The 18,386-nt window shown below is 39.9% G+C and overlaps 1 protein-coding gene and 1 long non-coding RNA gene across 3 annotated transcripts in view; one reads left to right on the plus strand and one right to left on the minus strand.

The window, feature by feature from the left end:
- The window catches only part of LOC123028830, a 59,547-nt gene extending 54,511 nt beyond the window's left edge, over positions 1-5,036 (plus strand). The window contains exons 4-5 of the long non-coding RNA XR_006415770.1: positions 926-1,032; positions 4,710-5,036. This is a non-coding gene — a long non-coding RNA (uncharacterized LOC123028830). The remainder of the gene's footprint in view (positions 1-925; positions 1,033-4,709) is intronic.
- MYBPC1 (myosin binding protein C1) overlaps positions 1-18,386 on the minus strand; it is a 99,103-nt gene that overhangs the window by 50,177 nt on the left and 30,540 nt on the right. For both annotated transcript variants that reach the window (XM_044441074.1, XM_044441075.1), the window contains exons 2-7: positions 16,653-16,757; positions 15,651-15,799; positions 14,652-14,769; positions 10,292-10,340; positions 4,512-4,568; positions 78-244 (exon numbers count right to left, since the gene is read on the minus strand). In XM_044441074.1, the coding sequence (XP_044297009.1) occupies positions 78-244; positions 4,512-4,568; positions 10,292-10,340; positions 14,652-14,769; positions 15,651-15,799; positions 16,653-16,757 (645 nt within the window). The remainder of the gene's footprint in view (positions 1-77; positions 245-4,511; positions 4,569-10,291; positions 10,341-14,651; positions 14,770-15,650; positions 15,800-16,652; positions 16,758-18,386) is intronic.

Below are 18,386 nucleotides of genomic sequence, written 5' to 3' on the forward strand. Positions count from 1 at the left end.
GTCTGAATGATTTTAGGAGGAAATTTCCATTTGTTTCCTGGAAAGATATGAACAAATTTTTTCATTGCTTTCCTTACCTGCACTCTTCTTTTCTTCCCTCCTAGTGCGCTTCAGACGTTTCAACATGCCTCTCAAGTCAGTGATTCCATACTGAAACGCAATTTTCTCATAGTCATTGGGGTTTGCATTTTTCAGAAGCTCCCACACATCTACCTCAGGTTCTTCAGGCTCTTGTTTAATCTCCCTGGTCCGGAGTGGAAAAATAAAACAGAAAAGGAGGGGTGGGAGAAGGATGCAGGACAAGTTAAGGCATTATGAAATAAGTGGGAGATTGGATACAAAGAAGGCTAAGTTTGAACTGTTTAGCTAAATCCAGTTTTAGGTCACAGGCATAAGGATGGGACTGAGCTAATAAGGTTGGTTCTGCAGTCAAACATCCTTACAGCAGAAGGGTAGAGAGGCAGCAGGATGCATACTTACCCATCAGGCTTCCACGTGCAACATTTTACAGATCTTGAGAAAGCCCTTTGAATTCAAACCTGTAAGATTTCATATGAAAGAATCTGGATCTCTGCACCAGTCTATTGTTTTTCCATATGTGGGATTCAACTGATGGGAAAAAAACTGTGAGATGCACTTTGAAAGAGATAAATTGTAGAGGGCCAGGGATTATCAGTAACCCAACTATTGAATCAGGCCCTAAACAAGGGAGTCATCTGGAGGAGTGTGTTATTAGAGAATTTATTCTGGTTCTTATAGGATTTATTCATTTGAGTTGTCCTAATCTACTAGACAATTATAACAACAATAATCTCAAAGTTTACTTCCTTGAGCAATAATAAGGCTGCATTTTCCTCATCATTATGTGAATTTTTGCAAGTACTTATTGGTAAAATCCTTCAACCTGGTCAAACAAATTTTGCAGTGCTGCCACAAATGAAGATCATTTTTTCTTGACCCTTCAAGATGTGACAAGATGTGACCCTTCATGTGACTTCACTGCAGGCTTGAAGAAACATCTTGGAGCAAAGAGTAAGTGGCCACATTATCTCTCTCTGATCCTAGAATGATCTTGTTAATTGTTACTGTGGTACCATTACCATTGTGTTTTTACTTGTCATTTTCACAAGATCCTGGAGTTCTATAAAAAGGTCAAGTTCTCAAACAAATGATTTTCTCAGATTCCAACATATGAACATATGCTCAGAAGTAATGTTACTAATGAGAAAATGATTGGAAACCTCATGGTGCCTTCACCATATTAAAAATAAACGAAATCTTGGCTCTGGTTCAAAGATTTTCCTAATTAAATTGAATTCCATTCTGGAGGAATAAACTTTAAAGATAATAAAAGATACTGAAGAGACGGTCTTTTAAAAAATACCCTGGGAGTCTCTTTGTATTTATAGAGGTGGAGCTGCCAAATGAGGTGGAATGGGGGTGGGGGAGTGTCCATTTCTTCATAGTAACATTCTGTAGACTGTCTTGGATGTTCATTTGATATACTGATATACCACATACATTCCAAGCAGTTTCTCTTGCATTGTCATTATTACCTAATGGGAAAATATAAGCAGCAATGGAATAGAAGGACTATTACTCTCTATGGGTGTGCTTATGATTATATGGCATTTTATTTTACTTGTTTATGCTTACACTTTACAAAAGTTGGCTACTTACTGCAAACACTGCTGTGTCAGTGAGGCTTCAACTTCCCAAGGCCAGGTCACAATGCAAACATATCCAAAAGCTGACACACATTAAGGGGACGGATTCTCATTGCAATACACTGGCCATTCTAGCAGTGGCAACTCCTCTCAGTTGCAGTGAGAAGAAGGGTTGCACGTGCATCAAAGGAGCCAAGATGAGAATGTGACCCTTAATATTAGGCAGTTGTTGAGAATGAGGATTGGTGCATCCTGATTTTCAACCCATTATAGGAAATGCGTCTCCACCTCTTCATAGATCTTGTTCAACTGAAGAGCAAATTCTTGAGCAAGAAACATTTATATCCTGAAAATGAAATGGCTGTCCCTGGGTGGATAATGGGCATGGTACTTTATTTGCTGTAGACATATCCACAGCAAAGAATATGGTTCCTTTATCTCATCCTAGTGGATATATGGTTAAGCACATTCTTTCCAAAAACAAAGCAATTAAATATTCAAGTTGTTTTGTTTTGTCTCAGGTTGAACAAACTTGTTTAGTTCATACAGAAATAGTTAATAAAATTGTTCAACAATATAAAAGCCACTCAAGCTGATTCCAGAATTAAAGTCCTGCAATCTACCATTGATTACATTGTAGCCAAATAATTAAATCAAGCCAGTTTCTGAAACCTTGTCAGGGAATGATAGGCTCAAGTCCAGCTGCCTTTGAGACTCAATAGATCAGGCTGCATTTAGATAGATTGCATCTGGTCATTAGATGTAAGGCAAACACTTGGCCTTTTGAATTGTAGGCAAGTGTTCTTCTAACCATGTGGCTGTTGGACCCTGACATAAAATTATGGTGGAATCTGACATCCATCCATGTAGACTGGCTTCAGGCCAGCTGAAAATAATGAGGCTTGAGTGGTTTGTAGCTTCCACTGCTACTAATCTAAAATCTGCAGTCAGAATGTATAGTGTGAGCAACCAACAGTGAAATAAGAATGCAATTGTAACATGAAGTTTATTATAACTAGAAATTTAGGAATGGTGGAAATGTTCTTAAAGAAGATGTGATAAATAAAGCAGTTAAGTAAAGCTTAACTGAACTTAAAGCAGCAGATGGAAACCTGTTCTAATCAACATGTTGACTTTCCGAAGTCTGACCCCAGTGATAAAATGCTGAATTGTATTCATGAAATAAAGTCATGAGATTGACTTGCAAGTCCGATTGCCCATTATCCACACAAGAGTTACATTTCTGTAGACCTATATGCATACATATATATCCATATACAATAAATTAAAGGGTTTAACACTCATGGCCACAATTCCACACTGTAACAAAAACTCATAAAACCTTTCTGCACACAAATTGTGTGTTAGTAGAAAACAACAGAAAATCAAGCCAAGCAAATGCATTTCCAAATTCGTCTTAGAATGAGCACATATCAAACTTAGAATCCTACTTAGGGAGGAGAAATAAGACCTGATAGGACAAACTACACCAAAGTGGTTTGAGAGTCATTTGTTGTTGTTCTGAGTTCTATGCATTTTGTTGGATCAGCTTCTGAAACTGGATTCCCAGCTATGATTTGGGAACATGTGAGGGAACATGTAACCTTGCTAAAACTAAGAAAATTTGCCTCTGCTAGCGACTACCTGGATGGGAGACTGCCTGGGAAGTCTATGGATGCTGCCTTGAGTATATTTAATTTATTTATTTATTAAAAGCTTTTGTATGCTGTCCTATTATACAGAATCTCAGGATGGCTTACAATATTTAAAAAGACAATTACATATTTATTTCTATACTGCCTAATACATGACACTCTCTTGATAAGAAATCAGGGCTGACCCAAGCCAGCTTGCAACCTGAGGTGAAGGGCAAAGCTTTTATGAGACAAACTCATGGTGATTTGTAGGTGCATTAGAAGATGCCATCCTTCTAAGCGTCTCCTGTGCTTTCCAGACACGGTGTTGAAGTAAACTGTAAGCCTGTCTAAGAATAGCTGAACCTTATTTCAGCACTGATGAGGGACAACTTACTCCACTGTACCAGAGGGCAGCAGGGTTGATTAGACAATGCTGAGCAGGCTAATTGAAGGGATTCCAGAATGTGGGGCCTTCCATCACTACAAGACAAACATGTCTCTGAACACTTGTTCATATGATTATTTGTATCTGGGGCCCTGAGGTGCAGGTGATGCTATTTTTAAAAAAATGTTGCCATGTGTCCCGTTTCCAGGTTTATAAAACTCTCTTTATAAAATTGCAAAGTTGTCCAGCTATCCTTTGAACAACCCATGGCATATATGTGTGTAGAACCATGTATGCATGTGTTATGGGAATTAAGTAAATCATTTTGTAGCCAGATCAGCTATAGACCACGTGTGGTCTGTATGCTTGGAAAACAAATGTTCTAGTGCTGCGTTTGGGGTTTTCTTATACACTTCCTCACCAGGGTCAACTGTCTAAATTTCTCATCCCTGCATAGGAAAAAACACACTCATGCAAGCACAAAACAAACACTAAAATAGTACTGGCACCTCCCAGTAAGATATTATAATTTACTGAGGCAGGAATGCTCCTCAGAAGCACTTTCACGTTGGTAAGTCATAATATGGTAATAGCCCTAAGAAAGTGCAGCCATAACCTAAGATTTGCATGGTTTCTTGTCACCATGCTGACAGAGTTAGCTTAACTCTCAGCAACTTTTGTCCCTTACGAATTAAACATTATCATGAAAAGAAAGTGACTGAAGTTACATTTTGGAGGGATTAATTCTACACCTGACACTTTCTCTGTATGAGCCTAATCATTTCCATTCCACACCTGCTCACTTCATCACTTGGTTCTCACCTACGTTTCAGGAGACCACTAAAGTCAAGTTCTCCTGCATCCTCTTGTCCTTCACCGCTGTTATTAATAAAAAAAAAGATCAAGTCTTTGTTTAATACCCAGAATCAGACAACACACAGTGCATACACTCTACATACCCTAAAATGCAATACTGTATAGACACACAAGAAAAACACAAACTTGTATTCTTTTTCACAGGATTTACAGCCCCCATTAACAAGCACTTGTGAAAAATGAACACAAAGGTTTGTATTGCTCCAACTTGTTCAGGCAAATTCTTGTAAATCTATAGATGACCATTTGCCTAAATTTGTGTTATACGTTCCTGTAACACAAATGTGATTCAAAGTGAGTCAGCAAAAGGGGCTTTGTTTTTGACTGCTACCAATGTGCTTACTTTATGAAAAACAAAGGGCTTGTGCTGAACTCGGTTATAAATATAAAATAAGTATTTGCATTGTTGTTTATGCTGCATGGAACAATGCACAGCTGTACAAAATAGTAAAACCAAATTTCTTTTAAACATGTCAGTGAAAGGAAAAAAACAGAGAGTCTTTCCCTTGCGTACATGCAATCTAATGAAAAGTTTGAAATATGAGCTGGAGTCATTGTGGGAGGTGGGTGGGGTTGAGTTAGAAGAACATGAATTCCTTTCTAGAATATATTGACCAACAACAGTCTCATAGTGATATTTATGGACAGACTGGAAAGTATTCTGCATATTTAAGGATTCCCCTGGCACTTGGTTTGGCATCCTGATGAGAATCCAATCTCTGAGAAGATGGGCAGATGGTTCATAGAATGCTCCTAGTCCTCATGTTCGTCTGGTTATACAATAGGCTGAAAAATGCAGTCAGTGTTCAATTAAGAAGAAAGAGGAGTATTGACAAAGGCTTTCCATAACCAGGAAATGATGAACCCAGTGACCTGAAGAACACCCTTTTCTCATCCTACAGCTACAGTTTTCTTTCACCTGAATTCCATAGTGCATCTAACTCTTATCTCTTATCTTTTCTGGCTCCATTTCCCACCTTCTTCCAAAATAAATAAATAAAATCCCACCAACATCTCCAGAAATAAGCTTAGGAGGGGACCAGATTCTGAAAGCAGGATCTGGATTCTCCTGGAACAGAATCTGTTTTGTGTCTGACACAAAAATACATGAAGCCCAATTTATACAACAAATAGTGCCAGTTCAAAGGGTGAGAATATTCCATCAGGCAACCCCCTGTTTTTGCAAAGCATTATCTTTTCTTTCCATTGCCCATGGAAAAAGAAAAATCTTCTGCATAAAAAGTTTGCCCAGCTGAAGATGAGTGCCTGACTTAGAACATGGGTGAGGAGCTAAGTTCCTTCAGAACCAAATACTTGGCTGAAAATATATGGATAGGACACTCTATATGAACTTGTGGGTTAAATGACAAATCCCCATGTTAGCTGGACAGAAAGTAGCGATAGATACTGACTCCAAAGGGTTAAGATATTCAAACATCTACCTTCAGGTACAGGGTACTGATGCTGCAATATTAATGTATCAGAACCATGGAAAATATTAACATATAGGAGCTTTAACTAGGATCTTTAACAAGTAATATTATTCCATTAACAGTGTCATAAGCATTTTTCCTACCTTTTTGGGTGGGGTGGGGAAACTAACAGATGTACATCATATGCCTCATTTTTTACACTGATAGGTCTGAATGATTGGATGCTGTCATACCTGATGCATCTGATGAAGTGGACTGTAGCCCACAAAAGTTTGTGCCATAATGTCTTTAGTCTTAGCAGTTTTTGCCATATGCTGGGTCAGAATACTTGCACATTGAGTTGAATGGTCCATTCCATTCTGACCAGTGAAATTTCTCCAGCATCCAGGCAAAGATCTTCCCTATTATCTGCCCCCTAATTAGAGATAGGCTAGAAACTGAATCTGGGACTTTCTGCAGATAAAGCATGTACCCTGTGACTGACTTATCATTCTTTTCCCGGCTTGGGATGTCTGTTCCCACTTGCATGATAACTTGAGTTGCTGATACTATCTGCCTGTACTGGCATGACAGGCCTATTGAGACGGCATCATTGCCTTCTGCATTACAACAAACTTTTCTTGCATCCTGGGCAGCAGCAGTGATTATTGGTAAGTGAAGTCATTGATCTACATTCTAACAACATGAAAGCAGAATGAACTCTAGTGCAGGAAATGGTGCAGAGCCTTTCTGACTATGGAGCAGATCTTGCACAGGTTCATTTGGAGACCTCCCCCAAATACGTAGGATTGGAGTCCCAAAGCTCACCACCAGGTATTTCCAGAATGCAGTGGTGAACTTATGTATTGTTCACCTGCATCTTACATTTCATTATCCATTACAATTTCAGTGCATGCTTGTGTCACTATGGACATAAAAAAACCAGGGGGTATGGGGCAAAAAAGAAAGAAGGATATATATATCATGTCATATTGTTTGAACTAGTAGCAGAAAATGTGCCATGGTGAAATTTAGGAAGAACAAAAGGCATGTCCAGAGCATGACAGCACAACTTTAGGACAAAAGTTCCAGTATTTTTGATTTGCTATGCCTAACCAAAAATAAGTATTTTATAAATGAAGGAAATATGTATATACAGTATCTGAGACTGCAAAATACTCCTCATTAGTGAGTTTAGGGTAGGTTTGCATGTTGGCTTCTCACCTATGTAACATGCAAATGTGCAGTTGTAACCAATATTAGTTCTACTTAAGAGCAGAACCATTGAAATGAATGGGGTTTCAGTTATACTAACACTGGATATGACTCATGTGAAGAGATTATGGAACTTTTCCATGTACAGTATTAAGGACTGGGATGCTATAACACCAGCATCTTCTACAAATTAAAAAAAGTCTAGAAAGCAGTTTCCTGTGCTGTGTGCTCACATATGGTAGAAGAGAAAATACCTTGGGGCACATGATTTCTGCGCATCACTTGAGGAACCTCACATAGTGCATCCCAGCTGCATGGGTGGGTCTGATGTGCACACAGGACTTCCCCATCTGAAGAGCTGTGTTTCATTTAAAGGACAACACTATACATATTTTTTTATGAATATGTATTGAAATGAATGGAGAAGTCCACAGGTGCAGGAGTTTCCATGTTGAGCTGTGGGAAGCAAAGGCACCGAACAACATGCCTGTTCCCTCATGACCTGCACAATGTTCCAGTGAATGGCTGGAATATGGTGAGTGTTGACCTTGAACATGTGAATGCAGACCATCCTAGATGACATGTAAATTTATAAAAATTAGGTAGAAATTTCCCCTGTTCTCAGACATACATAGGTGCATTCTAACAGTCCTTCTTTGATTATGGGTATGGTGCCATGTCTCCGTATTATCAAACCCTTCCTCGAAACTTCCTTTTCCACATGGTTTTTGGATTATCCTCTGTTCTAATTCCCAGCTGTCACCATGCTTTAAGAACGGTTATCTGATATCAGAAACCACTTGCTCCCGCAAGGATGCCCAGCCTTTAATACCAACTTTGAAGGTCCTGCTCTCTCATGAACATGTGTGATACTAGGTGGGCAAGCACAAGACACTAGGGCCACTCAGCCGCGGTGCAACAGTGCAGAATTCCCTCCCAGTGGAGACTTGCCATGCACCCTCACTTCCTAGACTGCACAGACTAGCTTTTCCTGAAGTTAAGACACCACTAGCTGCATTCAGACATAACACTAATCCACAGTTCAGTGCTACAGTCATGAGCATGGATGGCACCTGGGCTTGCATGCTCCTCTCCCTTCTCTTCCAGCTTGGATGAGGAGATCAGAAGCATTTGCTTTTGACCCAGGAACTCTGGTTAGTGTTAGCTATTGGTTAGGTTACTTTGTTCTAACCACAATTTTCCTGCATTCTGACATAATGAATAACTGCAGTAAGTTGAAAATGCAAATGAAAGCTTCTGCTCTTTCTTCTCAATTTTTACTGTAAGCCACTTGGTTTATTATTTTAATATAAAAGAGGTGTATACCTATTAAATAAAATGAACTAAACTAAACAATATTTGTCCACATTCTTCTGGTCTCGATCCTTCGTGACTGCTACTGTTTTCCCAATACCTAGGGCAGGGGTCGGCAACCCACGGCTCCAGAGCCGCACGTGGCTCTTGAATCCCTGTGCTGTGGCTCCGTTGCTCAAAACACGTGCCGGCACAGCTGCGGATCTGCAACGGAGTCTGGTTAAGTAAATTGCTACATTCCTCTGCTATTGTTCAGGGAAAGAGTGGAACAAGCTTCCTGCAGGCTCTCATGTTACAGGAAAGGCTGCTGAAAAGATTCTCTTTGTCCAAATGTAATCTCCTTCCTCTGAATGTTAAAAGCTGCACTTGGGACCTGTCACAATTCACAGCACTTGACTGTTTATCTGCTAATCGGTCATTAAACACACCTATATCTCCGGCACAGCCGATCTGGGACCCGCACCGATTTACTGAGCTTCCCCTTCAGCCCCCACCCCCGTAGGCCAACCATGGATAAATTGAAGAAAAGTTTCTGAAGAAATCCGAATGTTTAATGGTACATGAGTAGATTCATTTGCTTTTACTGCTGACGAACTTAAGGGGTTTGCTGTTTAATGCATGCAGCCCTTTAGCACTGACTTTGACTCTGCAGGAAGCTGTTCTCCTATTCAAAATATATGAAAGGAATCCTACTAGTTTATAATGTAAGATTAAAAATAACAGTTTTTAGTGTCTGAACAAAAGCTGCAGCTAAATCTTAATGAAGATATAGATCTACTTCCTTGTTTTTTAGGAGTTCAAAATGTTTTTGTTGCATGCAGAAATAAAAATTTGTTTTCTCTGTAGCAGTTCATTGATTTCATAAATGCAACACACTATAGTTTTTTATATATATAGCATAAAGGTAAAAAATGATATATGCAGTGTTATCTTCATTTTAGATGTCAAAAGGGTTTTGCGGCTCCTGGTGTTTTCTTTCCTGTGGGAAATGGGTCCAAATGGTTCTTTGAGTGTTAAAGGTTGCCGACCCCTGACCTAGGGTAACCTTATGTGGAGGGACTTGTCAATGCTGCTTAGGTAAACTTGTTCAGGACCATGGACACAGTACTGTGTAAGAAATAACATCAACCTTTATATGATTGTGAACATTCACTGATGTCACCTCTGAGTGTTCAGATATTCCTCAGGTTTGCCTGGGATCATTAACATTCATATGTGAATTGCTAAAATTCACACCATTTCATACATTGTGACTGGTACATGGAGAGTGCTTTATGTTTCAGTGTGCTCCCTGTTAACACACAATGAGCCCTTTGTATCCATCAATTCTTACAGTATTTTGGGTATTTTCACCGCGGCAGTGCAAGATTTCCTTCAGACATGCTTGAGGTGGAATGTTGAAAATCTCCACTTTCTTCCTGCATATCAACAGCTCACCTTGTGGAAACAAGCACTGAATGGAATAAGTAACAGCTTTCACATGGCAACCATAATGTGTATACCAGTCACACGTCACAGAAAATGGCGTGGAAACCTTAACTTTGCAGTGGCAGCAGAGACATTTCAAAACCAGTGTTTACAGCTGCTAGTACTGCAAATTCCCTTTATATCATCCACTCTGCTCTCATTTTGCTGTGCCATCTCTAACAGCCTTTTACAACCTTTTAAAAGTGTTGTTTGTTTTAGCTGTGTTCGCTATGCTTCATTTTCAAAAGAAATTATAGGGTGTCGATGACTTCCACATCCCATACTGAAGAAAATTCCAAAATCATCTCTTCAAGTTACCTTCTTTTGAATGCAGATCGGATATCTATAGATGGTGCAGATGCCGTTTCTAGGGGGGAGAAAAAACATTTGGTCTCTGTAATTTGCAAAGTACAAAGCCTAAGCAAAGAATGATTCTGACACATAGATTTCAGAGTTATTAAAAATGCAACATGGCTAGCAGTGGTAGTTCAATACTGTGCTTCAATTTTGCTTACCTAATCATTCCCACACAGGTAGATAGAGTTTCACTGGAAATAGTGTTGGTATCTCACATCCTGACATCATCATCATCTATGGAAAGTATACTGTGCTGCCCACATGTGGGTGAGACACACTGCCAGCACAACAGGGCAGTGTGTCTGTTCATAAAGGGACTGCTCATTACCAGAATGGGGGAGGCAGCAGGGCTCACACAAGAGGGTTCTATTGAGCTACCCCGGTCTGAAAACAAGTGTTTCCACTCGTTTCCTGGATTCCTTTATGAAGCACAGTTGTGCAAGTGGTGTGTCCCAGTGGAGCAACAGAATGCGAGTGCAATTACAGTACAGGATTCTGCTCCATGTGTGCATATGGGTATTGCAGAATCCACTATACAATAATCTTTATTGGAGATAAAGATTCTATTGTTTTATTTCTTATCTTAATATTTATATACTGCCCCATTCCCATAACTCTGGCCAGTTTAGAAGAAATTAAACCACCAGTGAGTAATACTGACTAATCCAACATATTAAATAAAACTGACATGAGAACTAATACAGGAAGGCCTGTCAGAACAGGTAAGTTTTTAACTCTCACTTCAAGATGGGAATTTGGGAAATCAAACCAAATGCATCTCTCCTGGCAGACCATTTCACAGTGCAGGGTAACCACTGAGAAAGTCCTCAGGGAAGTTGACATTAATCTTGCAGAAGCAGATTCAGATTATCCCCAGAGGACCTTAGATGGTGAGGCATAATGCATAGGCAAAGGCCCTCCTGAAGGATTTTGGATCCAAGCCATGAAAGGCTTTAAAGGTAATTTCCAGCACCTTGTACTGCATCCAGAAATATATTGGCAGCCAGGACAAATACTTTAAAGTAGGTGATATGTGGTCTCTCCATGATGTCCCAGAGACCAGCCTGGCTGCTGTATGTTGTACCAGTTGCAGTTTCTGGAGCAGGCACAAGGGTGGCCTTATGTTCAAAGCAATATGGTGGGGGGGGGGGGAGAGAGAGAGAGAGAGAGAGAGAGAGAGAGAGAGAGAGAGAGAGAGAGAGAGAGAGATTTACAGAGCCATACCCCTGTAGCACAATGGGAACATATTTGCATCTGTATCTCCAATTTAATTCAATATAGCACTCAGAGAAAAGGTTTATGTCATGGTGATTTAGAACAGGAAATATATTAAGACCTAGGCCATAGGTAGTATTACTGGATTTGTGCAGTTGTGCCATAAGGGAGCAAAGATACCAATCTATAATGGCTGAAAGTAGGTGAAGGAACTGTGTGTGAGATAAGAAGGTGTTTGCTAAGGAATGGCGTAGAAATCACCCTGAGAGCTTTGTTAAAGGGCAGCATACAAATGCCTAAAATAAATATAGATAAAATGTATGCATACATTTATAGCTAGGTGAAACAATAATAAAACTATTTCATTTGTGGATCAACAGAGCATTCTGAAACTTCCTCAAAAAATATATGCCCACAGGCATCACCACTATTGTAAAATTGGATTGGCAGAACATCATTGCAAGATGCTATTTTATAAATACTTTGTCAATGTATGTGTGTGTGTATCTTTAATGTATATGATGTTCTCCATTTTAAAAAATGTTAAAGTTTCCTAATGGTTATTTTTAAAATGGTTGTCTATAATTTTGCAAGCCGTCTTTACAGAATAGATGCACAAGGATTTTCCTTAAGTGGGGATCATTCAGTACAACTGCATTAATCCAGAGCTTTACCTTTGCCACCTGTGAACCAGGTGACAACAACAGTGATGCCAAGACAATAAGCACCACCAGCACAAACACTAATCAGGAACCCCATGAATATATGTCACTCAGTCATTCAAGGAGTGCCTCTTGTACATCCAGGCAACAAAGGGAAAACCATAGTTACATAATTTCATTTCACTTAGAAGGAAGTTTTATTTATGATAGTAAAAGACAATAGCAGAATAAGCAATAAGTCAGCATGATCAGAAAAACCTAAATAAAAAGTATAACTTCTAAGCATCACTTAAATGCTTCATATCCACTAAAAATACAGTTTCTGGTTCAGGTCCGTAAGAGATCTCAGACAGCATGGAGTTGAATTTCACCCAGTGTAAATTAGCCATGTAATCAGATAAAACAATTCACTCCTATAGAAAGTTTATGCACACAGACAAGCTGGCTCCTTGCCTGCATGCTACTGAATGTGCACAGACTTTGAGGCTTGTCTGGTTAATTGGCAGCCAGCTGCTGGACATTCCATTGTGTCCTGCCTGCCTGGCTGATTAACGAGCACTCTGACCTTGGTAATTTGGTAGGCTTGTTTTGCTAGGATGAACATATATTGGGTTAGCCGCCAAACTGCTGCAAGGATAGGATACTTGGAAGGCTTGTCTGGATGTATTTAGTTGCTGAAGCCACAGGGCCAGGTGACCAGGCTTTAGGACCCATCAGGAGTGTTTTGAGGGACAGACAAGGTCTTTTCTTTTCTTAGTCCATAAAGAAAGGAATTGCTCAGGCAACAAGCCCCATGGGATCAACTCAATGACATACATTAGCAAATGTAAACTGCTGACCTATCAACAATGGAGTAATTCCAGTGGCTGAGAGTGGAAAAACCATGAATATCTCTAAAGAAAAACTGAGTATCTCTAGGGAATTATGCACTCTGGGAACACCGTACTTCTTGTCTCACACACATGTTTTGTCTCTTGGTGGGTTCAAAGACTCTAGAGGTATTTGTGGCTTTTCCAATTTTGTGGGAGCCCTGCCTCCCTAACCCTTGTGAATGGAATGTTCACTACTATCTGTGGCTTCAGGCATCTGCTGTGGGGCTTGGAACCTATCCCCTCAAATATGGGGGTCCTACTCTATTTTCCTCTAGGGTAAGGAAAAGATGGTGTCCGCCCCGCACCTTTCCACACACACCTCAGTTCATGCATAGAATCCAACTACTGAGTGCAGCAATCCAATTTCAGCACCCTTATTTCAACATCCCATACCTGAGGACAACAGGCCAACCTGGGCTTATGGAAGGCTGTTTGGCACACAGCTCTATGCCCCAACTCCTTCCCATTGCTCCGTCCCCTACCAGCATCTTCCATCTCATCCTAATATAGGTCTAGCCCTACTGGGAGAAAGTCAATGTTGGATTTGCTAGAATGGGACCTTTCTTCACGTTGGTGATTCTAAGCCACCAAGTACTCAGCCTATAAAAAGGGGGTCCAATTCTACTTCACAGTACAAGCTCTTTCTAACTAAATCTATATTTACACTGAATGTTTATAAGCTATCATAAGATCTGTTTGCAAATTCCTCCCTAGACCTGAGATGAGCCAAAGGGGGAGCCCTTTCTTCGACCTCTGTCATTTTCCATACACTTTTTTCCAAAAGTAAACTGCAGGCTTCGGCAGGCTTCTCAAATAATTGCTTCAAGCATTTCGTAAGAGCTCATGGGCTCAACGTTCTGAGTCATTTCCCGCCTGCAGGAGCTGTGTGGAAGAGCCTGGTTGCTTGCTTTAAAATGGGGATGACACACATTCATGCAGAAAGGGTCAACACATGGGTAATGGCCATCCTGCTATATGAAACCTCCACCCCCATGGAAGCATCGCACTGAATGGTAGTTGCTGGGTGGCAACAGAGGCAGTAAGAAGGCCATTCCCTTCATGCCCTCCTTGTGGACCCCTTTGAGGTGTCTAGTTGGTCACTGTGCAGGAGAGGATCCAGCAGGACCCTTGTGCTCTAATGCTGAGAATTCTCCACCAGAGGTCTCTTGTCCCCTTCCCTTACAGAGCTAGAGTTCCCAACAGTCCCCAGGAGTGGTAGCGGGGAGGATAGGTGCATCAATAAAAATCAGGAATATCTTCTGCGAAGTCTTAAAACTCAGATCTCTGCCTCTTCCTAGTTGTGTTCCTTCTCCTTGTGCTGCTTCTGGGATAAAGCTGGCTACTGCTCACTGGCTACTAATTTCCCACTATACCAACAACAAGAAATTGCACTCTGATGGACAGAAACTAGAAATGAGAAAGAGGAGCATGAATCCATCACACACACACTTGATGCACATGAGAAGTATATGTAGAAATTGGTATAGATATGAATATAATCAGGTAAACAAGTTTTTACATCAAATTACGGTACATTGGTAGCATTGAAGAAAAATTAAAATGGATTCTTACCATGGACTTCCAGATCAAAAGAACAGCTGTCAACCTTATCTTTATATGTTACTTCACACCTATAATTTCCTGCATAGTTTTCCTTAGCTTTAATGATCTGCATCTCAAATGTATAAATCTGAAATCCAAATACACAGTTCAATAATTAATTTTAGTTTAGCAGAATGTTTAACACACATACATGTAAGGAACATATTGAACACTGATTTACTAGCACAAATGGTTAAATCTGTTCACTTCCAGTCTCTGCCACATTTATTTATTTATTTATTTATTTATTTACAATATATTTACCTTATCCTTAACAAACATCTCAGGACAGCTTACAACTTAATTAAACATAACAATAAAACATTTAAACATTTGAAGTTGTAATTCCATTCTGTTTCTGCATTAATTTTCATTTTATAGTATTTAGCTGCATATTTTCTGTCAAAATACATTTTTAAATGCATATTTCAATATCTTTAAACTGATGAGAACTGTATCTCAGTATCTGGAGAAATCCAGTGGATGATTAAGTTTGAATGTAGTATTTACTTATAAGTATATTATGTAATATATTAAATATTATGTAGGATTTACCTATTTGTTACATTTGCATTCCACCTTTTCTCCCAGAGGCACATGGTGAAATACACAACCACCTTCCTCTGCATCTTGTCCTCATAACAACCCTGTGAGGTAGGCCCCACTGAGAGTCAGTGATTAGCCCCAAGTCACCCAGTGAGCTTCATGGCCAAGTATGGATTTGTCAAACATTCTGACCACTACACCATGCAGATACCCCACCCCTTCCCATGCCCAAGCATAGGAAGCAACTTATGAAAATAGCAGTGAATCACAATGCTCAGCCCAGCTGTCCTTTCTTAAGAAATGGCAAATCAAAGCAGCGATCAACCCCTCATGAACTGATGCCGTTTAATTTTCTGATCTGAAGAATGCAAACTAGCTAAAGGTCAGAATCAAAATGCGAGTGGTGCCATCATCGTTATGTACCTTGGTTTGGCGCTCAAATGTTTCCTTCAGCTGAAGGTGCTTCCCTGCTTTGCTTGCCAGGTCCATCCATTTCCCTTTAAACCACTTAATAGTTGGCTTTCGGAGAAGATCTTGAGCTTCTACTTTAGCTATGAATGTGATATTTTGTCCTTAAAAACAAAACAAAACGTCAGTTAACACTTGGCTGTCCGCCATATATGCCTGTCTTCCCCAACCTACCGTCCTCCAGCTGTACTGGACAGCAATGATTATCATATTGGCTGAGAATGATAGGAGTTGCAATGAAACACATCTGAGAAGGCTGGTATCTGTAGCCACCCATGGCAGCACACTCAGGAAATTGTAAAAGAATTTATAGTAATCAGCAAGATGACCTAGTTGGAGATCTCACACTTGACAAAAATCAAGCCCAATCCAATGAAATACAATGGGCCCAGCATTGCATGTTCCCATAATCAGTATTTTCATTTCAGCGTGGGGCACTGTAGTGCAGAGAAGGATGCTTATAACCCATGCATGCAACTAGGTGCTGCAAGTAGTTTCCTTCCTGGATCCAGCAGCTGGGGCTGTTCGTGTGGGTCCATGTCCTAAAATTAAAATCCCAGCAATAGGCCATTCAGAAGAGAGCATGGAGGGCTTGATAGAATTCCTTTTGTTTCAGTTTCTCACCCAAATGTTCCACATTTGCTCCTTTGGATCAGATGCCTGATTTAAAATAAGCTCTCTTAAAAGTCATGTTGAACCATTATAAATAATAAAAAGCATCACCATCATTAGACTCATTTCTTGCTGAATGTCAGGACAAATGTGAATGCATAATTTCAGTTCAGGGAAGTCTTGTGTGGTTCATAAGGCACACACATATAGTCTAATTCTATTCATGTTTATATAGAAGTAAGGCCCACTAGATTCAGTAGTGCTCACTTCCAAGTAAATTATATAGCATTACAGGTGGAACTATTGTTCATTTGTTGTTGTTGTGAGGGGGTGCTTTATACTTACCGACACTAATTGAGCCACTCTTTGGTTTTTCCAGAAATAAAACGGATTTCTGGGAATTGTCTTGCTTCTCTGCTTCTTCAGGTGCACCTTCTCCTGTAGACCATACTAACATGGAAAAAGAGGGGGCAAACTTCACTTATTGGAATAAACATTGTAGCCAATGGCTGCTTACCTGAATTTTTTGTTAGCCCTTTCTCTATACTATATCTTCTAAAGTCACATTCTCCATCACTTTTCTGCCTGACATGACATGATGCCCCTGCAATAATAGGTTCTAAACTTACCAGACTTAAATGACTGAGCTGACTCTTTGTGGCAATGGATAATGGTTAAGACTGTGCCAGGCTGTTTTTGGCAACTGCAGTAACAAGGATTGGAGCTGTATGGCTGCCCCCTTTGTGTAGCTCCCATATCAGGGAAAGGGAGTGAACAGATGCTTCCTTCAAGTGACTGAGAGGGTGCGGTGAGGGGCCATGTCTGGGGGTGTCAGCAGGCTTCATGCAAAGGACACTAGCTCAATGCCTTGAATTTGGCAGCTTTATTGCTTTGCCTGAATATTTCACTGTATTGGATTACAATCCATGAGAAGCTGGGGCCATTAGTTATTATTCTATCTATGGTATACTCGAATATATTTCTAAAAAGTTTGATTTTCTTGCAAGTGTTGGTAATGAATGTCTCCTTTCCATAGTAGCCAATCTGGATTTTGTGGATTTGTCTGTGAACATTCCCTGAAAATAACAGCAGACAAACATAAATGACAGCATACAAAATATCACAAACAAACTCTTGCCATTAATTTTAATTGTAAGAAATTGTGTTGTGTTAAACAAGCCAATATGTGCCTATTCCTCATGTAATAGTTAGTTGCAGTATGTCATAAAATGGAGGTCTGTTTGCAGCTTTTCCAAATCTATTCTATAAACTGAAGCACCCAAACTTTTTTGTGCTCCAGAGCTTCCTGTTATAGGAGACATCTGTTTTCATGCTAATGAAGGGAAAGGAGGAACCCTTGCCCATAGGGAATGCTGCACGCTGGGACCTCATGAAACTGAAGCAGGTTCTTTATCTAGATCTAAAACAAATGTAAAACAAAAATGAAAGGTTAATATGAGATAGCATAGAAACCACGCCAATCAAAACTGAAGAAGAGTAAGCTAAAAAGAATGAATCATTAATAGTTAGTGCATCTTGAGAAAAAATGGAATGTTCCGATTTCTCCTTTTCTCTTCTTTCCTGTTTTTAACAACTCTCACCTGAGTCCTTTCGGTCTCCAGCCTTTCTCCTCTCTGAAAGGTAAGAGTAAACTGGATCATACCAATTCAAAAGTCATCCCTTCATTATTTTGTTGACCATGTAGTTCTAGGGAAATAGGGGGAAAGTGTGCAAGATTTTGGGTTCTCTAAGCAAAAAACAGAACTGGAATAAATAGACTGGTATCCAATGATGGCACAGAGCTACAGTTCAATGATGCTATGTTATCATAAGTCACTGGTAGCACAAAGCATTAGCATTTAGTAGTACAAAGAGAGAAGTGGTGATTTCCCATCATCATAATTCAGCAGCAAATGGCTGCTTTTCCCCTTTGCATTGTAAAGAACTAATGGCAATACGCTACTGTGGGCTTAAATGAACACAACATTATTAACATTAGCACTGCGCCACCACTGGATAATACCCATCGTTATAAAGTTATGGAAATGGAGGAATCACTAAAATGGGAATGGAGAAGAA

This window comes from Varanus komodoensis, unplaced genomic scaffold (genome assembly GCF_004798865.1).
Source record: "Varanus komodoensis strain SLA01 unplaced genomic scaffold, ASM479886v1 scaffold39, whole genome shotgun sequence".
Taxonomy (NCBI): domain Eukaryota; kingdom Metazoa; phylum Chordata; class Lepidosauria; order Squamata; family Varanidae; genus Varanus; species Varanus komodoensis.